The 8,281-nt window shown below is 22.3% G+C and overlaps 1 protein-coding gene across 3 annotated transcripts in view; it reads right to left on the bottom strand.

The window, feature by feature from the left end:
• LOC117174228 (arginyl-tRNA--protein transferase 1) overlaps nt 1–8,281 on the bottom strand; it is a 38,003-nt gene that overhangs the window by 26,063 nt on the left and 3,659 nt on the right. For all 3 annotated transcript variants that reach the window (XM_033363102.1, XM_033363103.1, XM_033363105.1), the window contains exons 4-5: nt 6,639–6,778; nt 2,162–2,604 (exon numbers count right to left, since the gene is read on the bottom strand). In XM_033363102.1, the coding sequence (XP_033218993.1) occupies nt 2,162–2,604; nt 6,639–6,778 (583 nt within the window). The remainder of the gene's footprint in view (nt 1–2,161; nt 2,605–6,638; nt 6,779–8,281) is intronic.

Below are 8,281 nucleotides of genomic sequence, written 5' to 3'. Positions count from 1 at the left end.
TATATCTAGTCGGGAGTGGTGCTGACTGAAAACAGATGATTTTGAGCGATTCGCGCGCCATCTGTTGGTCATTCTAAGGACTTATTGAACTACCCTCGTATTTTGTTTTCTCAACAAGTTTCACTATTTTCTCCTAATTCTGTGACTTTTTAACCTACTGCTAATTGTTAAAATAATTTGTAATTGTTTAGAAAAATTATTATCTTATAATATCGCAAATTATTGGTATTTTCTTAATGCTATGGTCTAATTAATGAACGGGAACACCTATTTTTGAACATATTCGTTTGAATTTAGAATAATTCAAGGGAATTAAAAAAAAATTGACACAATGCCTAAGAATTCAAAATCAGTTTAAAATACTTTCGGTCGAATTACTAAAAAAAAAAAAACTTTAATAAAGTGTTTAAAATCCATTCAATGAAAAAATGAAGTGAATTTTCAAGAATATAAAATAAATGAAAATAATTAAGGGTACATTAATAAGAATTTTAGATAAATTCAATTAGGTTGCAAACATTTTTGAAGTAACTCATGAGAATTTGGAAGAATAGAATTGAAAAAATTGGTTAAAATCGAAAAAATGCCATAAAAAATCTTCAAATAAACAACAAATTAAATTAAATTCAAGTAAGTTGCAAGTAATTCAAAAGTATTAAAAAAATTAATTGGAATCATTAAATTTGGAACAAATTGAAAAAAAATAGAAAGGAATTCAAAAGAATTTGAAGGAATACCAAAGAATTCAGGGTGGGTGTAAATAACTTCAGCTGGAATTTAAAAAAAAAAGAAATCCAATAAATTGTGTAGAATTAAGCGAGGAATTAAAAGAATTGAAGAGAATTCAACAAGTTCCGGGCAAATAAAAAAATTCAAGAAAATTCCAAAGAATTAAAAATATTTACAAAAAATTCAGGATAAATTAATAAGAATTCCGGGTAAATTCCAAATAAATTCAAATGGAATTGAGTAAAATGAGAGTGAACAAAATTCAGGGCAAATTTAAGTGAATTGAAAAAAATTAAGAAAACAACGCATTAAATCAGATGTTTTGTATTTTAAGAATTTTCTTCTACTCACTAGAATTATTTTTAATTTATCTTGATTTCGTATGTAAAATAATTCAGTTTCAAATTGTTTTCTTTTAAATATTTGGTTTCAATTTACTAATGAACAGTGAAATATTGCTAAATATGAAATACTTATTCTTTTTCTACATTAAGAAATTTCAAATTAAAGAGAATAAAAATTAAATAATTTAGACTGAAACAATATTTTTAATTTAATAAAAACCTTTAATGATGACTATATTATTATGGATTTATTTTCAAGTTCAAAATAGTAAAATGCATGTATATATTTTTTAATAGCTAAAAAATAATACAAAGAAAGACCTGAAACTTTGAATTAAAAATATACTTTATTGATAAATCATGAAAATTTTTATTTAAAAATAAAATTATGGGAATAAATGATATATTAATTTTAATTCTCATCAAGACTTTTGGATTAAAATAGTTACAATCTGGAAATCCTCCAATTTGGAACGGATCTATAATTGTTTGGTCAAATCCATTATTGTTCAGATTTCTATACTTAAGAGTACAGATTCATTTTTAAAATAATTGGTTTATTTATATTTACAGTTGATAAAATTAAACTGTTTTCTTCGATTTTAAACACTTCTAACTTTTATTTATTTTTTAAACCTTTAAAGCTGCATTTTAAAATTCTTTAAATTAAAATATATGCTTAAAAATTAAAAATGGAAAATTTTTGAAGTGAAAGATTTTCGAATTAAGCATTCGAAACTAAATAATATAATACTTTATAAAAATCACAATTTAACAAGTTATTTAAAAAACGGTTGAAATCCAAGTTGGATAAGATATTTATCCTAAAAATTTTGTAAAATTCCCGGTCAAAAAATAAATTCACTGTCATTTCCCAGTCCAGCGGCCACCCTGGTATAGTTATTTTATTATACAATTTTCAACTTTTGGACAGAATTTACAAAAACTTTTTTTGAAAAATCTAACAAAAATGGGAAGGAAGCTTTAAAAAAAAATTCAAAACTTTCTTTTTCGGGTCATCCTAATGTTCCCGATAGCATATTCATAAGCTTATAGTTTATATAAATTGAAAAAATATATATATTTACCTCTAATTTGTTTGATTCGCTATTAATTTCACTGAATAATTCTTCCAGGGTTTTATTACCAGATTGTGGCTGTTTTCGCTCTTTCATCATAGCTTCAATTTCAGTGACGGATTTTCCCTGAGACAGCAATTTATTCTGCTTCCGTTCAAGACGCATCAACTTGGCCTTTTTCAATGGCCTTTCATTAGGATCGACGCTGCTCATCTGTTTTTTATTAAGTACTGTATCCTTGAAAGGTAAAATTTTACTTTTTGAGTCAGTCTCCGCCAATTGAGTAGGAAAACTTGCTTTGGATCTGCTTTCGGAAAAGGATTGACTATTTTCTGCCCCTTGTAAGCGTTCATTAACTTCAGATGATACTGAAGTAACATTTATTTTTAAAGCGTTAGCACCAGCTTTCGTTGCTAATATTTCGTAATTAGGGATATCGGTGATACTTATATCTACAAATACAAAACAATTAATAAATAAACTAAATCTCATATCCTATTTTAAAAAAAAATAATAAAAAAATAGGTGAAACGAAATAGGGGAGTTTAAACTGTTCTCGGGGTGGCGATTCGACAGATGATTTCAAATTCCAGGTCATTTCCCGGTCAAGTTTTCCAATTTTCCTGATCAACTAACAAATGTAAGATATTTCTATTTGTCGAAAAATGCAAGCATTTTTTTCAATCATGAAGTTTAAAAAATTTTTTTTTGACACAACATAGCAAAAAATTGCAAAATAAATTAAATTTAAAAAAAAATGAATCTTCAAATGGAATAGTGGAATTTTAAACCAAACTGATTAATTTTCGACGAAAAAAAAATAAATTTTTAAACAATACGATTAGTTTTCCACCTAAAAATACAAATTTTCAACAAAATACATTAATTTTAACGTAATAGTTGAATTTTCATTTAAAGGGCACATTTTCAAACAAAAAGTTAAATTCTGAACTAGAAACAAAAATTAATTTTTAACAAAAAATGGAATGGTTACATTTTCAATGAGAAAATTTTAATTTTAAATTAAAATTAAATTTAAATTAAATTTTAAATTAAAAACTGGAATAGCTGAATTTCAAAAAATGAATTTTCAACTAAAACCATGAATCTTTTCATCTGAAATGGTTAAAATTAACCAAAATAATAATAATTTTTACCAACAAGATAATTTGTGAACCAAAACTTAAATAATTAAGTTAAGAAAATCAATTTTTAACCAAAAAAGACAAATTTTCGAATAAAAAAGATCAGTTTTTCAACCATCAATTGAATAATTCAATTTACTGTCAAAAAATGAATTTTCAACAACAAAAATGAAGTTTCTACTAAAATTATCGAAAATTCAACTGGAATAGTATTTTGATTTTCAGTTTAAGAAAAAATTATTTTCAAACAGAATGAATTTTCAACTAAAATTATGGAAAATTCAACTGGAATAGATATTTTATTTTCAGTTTAAGAAAAAGTTATTTTCAAACAATAATTTTCCATAGAAAAAATTAATTTTCAACAAAAAGTTTATTTTTCAACCAAGTACATTTATTTCTAACCCGAAAGATGAATTTTCAACTACGATTATTAATTTTTAACTGAAATATTTGAATTTTTAAACAATAAGATTAATTTTCTAACAAAAATACAATTTTTTAATAAAACAAATGATTTTTGATGAAATAGTTGAATTTTCAATCGAAGAAGACACATTTTCAATACAATAGATGAATTCTGAACTATAAAAAAAATCAATTTTCAACAGAAAATGAAATGATTACATTTTTAGTAACAAAAATTTAATTTTCATCTTAACTTATGAATTTTCAATTAAAATTACGAGTCCTCAACTGGAATAGTTGAATTTGAAACAAATGAGTTTTCAAATAAAACAATGAATCTGCGTCTGAAATGGTTGAAATTAGAAAAAAAAAATAATAATTTTTACTAAAAAGATAAATTGTTAACCAAAACTTGAATAATTAAGTTTTAAATTAAGAAAATCAATGTTTAACCATAAAAGATGAATTTTCGAATAAAATAGGAACATTTTTCAAACAAAAATTGAATAATTAAATTTAGTCACAGAATGAATTTTCAACTAAAATTATGGAAAATTCAACTGGAATAGATATTTTATTTTCAGTTTAAGAAAAAGTTATTTTCAAACAATAATTTTCCATAGAAAAAATTAATTTTCAACAAAAAGTTTATTTTTCAACCAAGTACATTTATTTCTAACCCGAAAGATGAATTTTCAACTACGATTATTAATTTTTAACTGAAATATTTGAATTTTTAAACAATAAGATTAATTTTCTAACAAAAATACAATTTTTTAATAAAACAAATGAATTTTGATGAAATAGTTGAATTTTCAATCGAAGAAGACACATTTTCAATACAATAGATGAATTCTGAACTATAAAAAAAAAATCAATTTTCAACAGAAAATGAAATGGTTACATTTTTAGTAACAAAAATTTAATTTTCATCTTAACTTATGAATTTTCAATTAAAATTATGAGTCCTCAACTGGAATAGTTGAATTTGAAAAAAATGAGTTTTCAAATAAAACATTGAATCTGCGTCTGAAATGGTTGAAATTAGAAGAAAAAAAAAATAATTTTTACTAAAAAGATAAATTGTTAACCAAAACTTGAATAATTAAGTTTTAAATGAAGAAAATCGATGTTCAACCATAAAAGATGAATTTTCGAATAAAAAAAGAACATTTTTCAAACAAAAATTGAATAATTAAATTTAGTCAAAAAATTAATTTTCAACCAAAAGAAGTGAATTTTCAACTAAAATTATGGAAAATTCAACTGGAATAGAATTTTTATTTTCAGTTTAAGAAAAATTTATTTTAAACAAAAAAAGAAACACATTTTTAATGAAATAACTCATTTTTCAAACAAAGAAATGAATTTTCAAAAAGAGTTTATTTTTCAACAAAGTAAATTTATTTCTAACCTGGAAGATGAATTTTCAACTACAATTATGAATTTTTGACTGAAATATTTGAATTTTTAAACAATACGATTAATTTTCTAACAAAAAATACAATTTTTTAATGAAACATATGAATTTTAACGAATTTAAAATGGTTCCATATGATGTCTAAAGACCATAAAAAAAAAGTTTCATTCTCCTACCTCTTCCGGAACACCCCCGTTTTCAACCCCTAAAATTATAAAGAATAAAAAAAATTTCTTTAAAAACTAACTTCTAAACCTAAAATTTTATGCTTTAAAATGGTTTCATATGATGTCTAAAGATGATAAAAAAAAGTTTAAATCCCCTAACTCTTTCGGAACACCTTCGTTTTCCACCCCTAAGAGAATAAAGAATATTTATTTAAAACCCCTAACTTCCAGACCTAAAATTTTTATTTTGAAAAAATAATTCTGAGAAAATATTAAAAAATAGTTTGTTCTGTAAAATCAATTCAAAATTAATAATTTGTAATAACTTAAAATAAAAATCCTTAAGCTTCTAATCAAAAAAGTGTTCAGTATAAAATTGCCTATAAAATGATATAATTTTTGGAAAATTTACAAATTTCTTAAATCGTTCTTCAATTTGAAGCATTGAGAATCATAGTGTGGATATATACTTTTTAAACTTGAAAATAAAAATATATTTCCATTTCAAATATTTTAAATCTTTTAATTTTAATGACCGTGAAAAATGTGTGTTAATCGTGAAAAGACCGGGATTTTTCTATTTTCTTTTAAATTGCTAAAAATTTCATGTTTATTTTTTTAATTAGTTTTTCTTTTATTTGAAAATTTATCTTTTCTAGTTGAAAAATCAACTATGTGGTTAAAAATTCATATTTTTATAGAAAATAATTCTTTTTGCTTGAAAATTTATTTATTTTTGTGAAAATGCATTTTTTTTTGTTTAAAATTGGACTATTTGGTTGAAAATTTGTGTTTTTGGTAGGAAATTATTCTGATTGTTTCAAAATTCATTTATTTTTGTGAAATTTTTTTTTTTTTTTTGAAAATGTAACTATTTTTGTGACGTTTTTCAACCAAAATTTCGATTTTAAAATACAAGTCATTATAGTTTAAACAAAATTAAGAACATTTCAATTTTTGGATTATGTCAGTGCTTTTTGTCGGAAATTGGTATTTTAAAGTAAAAAAATTAGATTAAAAAAAAGAATTATTTTGAAATTATTTTATTTTGATTTTATTAATTAATTATTTTGAAACAAATATCATATAATTTTTGAACAAAATTTCGAATCTCCAAACAATGTTGGATTTATGTCAATGTTTTTTTTTTTGTCGGAAATTGAAATTATTTAAAAATCGTTAAATTCCCAAGGAGATTAATCATTTTTAACAATTTTAGGTTACAAAACTAACAAAATTGTTACGATTTATACTGTGAATTACAAATTTTTAATTAATATTAATTTTATATTCTAATTTAAAAATTGTGTAGAAGACACAAAAAAATAAAATCAAAATTATCTTACCTAATTTATCATGATGATCTACATCTATATCACTAGTGGCCATTCCTTCATCTTTATTCAGCTTATTTTTCAGGAAATTGGCCATCCTTTTTAATATCTTCTTTTGCGATTTCGAAATTTTAAAATCCAATGCCTCACACCTGTAAGTATAAAAATTGCATGCCAGAATACGCTTTTCGAATCAAGTTTCGAATTTCTTTTGCGGCACCCCCCATTTTTTGAGCTCTCAAAAAAGTGAACAGATGTTTTATTTTTATTTTAATACTTAGAATTACAGCGAAGAAAAAATACATTTTACGAAATTCCGAAAAAATAGTTTTTTCTTAACGTACTACTAATTTTTTAAACAATTCCTTTTAGTTTAAACCCTAAATTATCTAACAATTATAAAAATAATTAAAATATTCAGAAATATGCATTCACAATTATTATTAAGACCATATTATTTTGAAAATACCATTATTTCGTGATATTATAAGATAATGAATTTCTTAAACAAATCATTTTTTTAATTAGTAGTTAATATAAAAAATAAAAAATAAAATATTATAAAACCTGATATATTGGCACCATCGATTAATTAAATAATTAAATAATGCTACAAAGCATAATTAATAATCTTTTTATTTTGTTCATAATTAAAATGACAAAAATAAGTTCCAATAAAATGATGAATTTTAAAACAAAAACAATAATTTTCTACCAAAAAAAAAACGACTTCTTAAATAAAAAAGATAAATTTCCAACTAAAACTTAAATAATTACATTGTCAGTAAAAAAATTAATTTTTAACGAACAAGAAAAAACTAATTTTTAACAATCCATTTAAATTTTAAACCAAAAAGATAAATTTCCTGCCAAGAAGACTAACTTCTACCTAAAAAAAAGACGCATTTTCAACTAAAAAATAAAATTTTTCAATAAAAAATAAAATAGTTCAGTTTTTAGTTTAAAAAGTAATTTTCAATAAAAAAAACGAATTTTTGATAAAATAGGTTGATATGTAGCCAAACTATTGAATTTTCAACCAAGCAAATTAATTTTCAATGAAAAAAGACGAATTTCCAACAAAAAAGATAAATTTCCAAGTAAAACTTAAATAGTTGCATTTTCAGTTAAAAAATTAATTTTTAACAAAAAAATAATTAACAATCCATTTAAATTTTAAACCAAAAAGATAAATTTTCTGCCAAGAAGACTAATTTTCTACCTAAAAAAAGACGAATTTTGAACTAAAAAATTCTATTTTCAATAAAAAATAAAATAGTTCAGTTTTTAGTTTAAAAAGTAATTTTTAATAAATAAAACAACCGAATTTTTCATAAAATAGATAAATTTGTAGCCAAACTGTTGACTTTTCAACCCAGCAGATTAATTTTCAACCAAAAAGACGAATTTTCAACAAAAAAGATAAATTTCCAACTAAAACTTAAATAGTTGCATTTTCAGTTAAAAAATTAATTTTTAACAAAAAACAAAAAACATTTTAACAATCCATTTAAATTTTAAACCAAAACGCTATATTTCCTGCCAAGAAGAAAAATTTTCTACCTAAAAAAAGACGAATTTTGAACTAAAAAATACTATTCTCAATAAAAAATAAAATAGTTCAGTTTTTAGTTTAAAAAGTAATTTTCAATAAA

This window comes from Belonocnema kinseyi, chromosome 6 (assembly GCF_010883055.1).
Source record: "Belonocnema kinseyi isolate 2016_QV_RU_SX_M_011 chromosome 6, B_treatae_v1, whole genome shotgun sequence".
NCBI classification, from domain to species: Eukaryota; Metazoa; Arthropoda; class Insecta; order Hymenoptera; family Cynipidae; genus Belonocnema; species Belonocnema kinseyi.
Note: the sequence above shows the minus strand (reverse complement) of the source record. Positions and strands in the feature narration are given on the sequence as shown.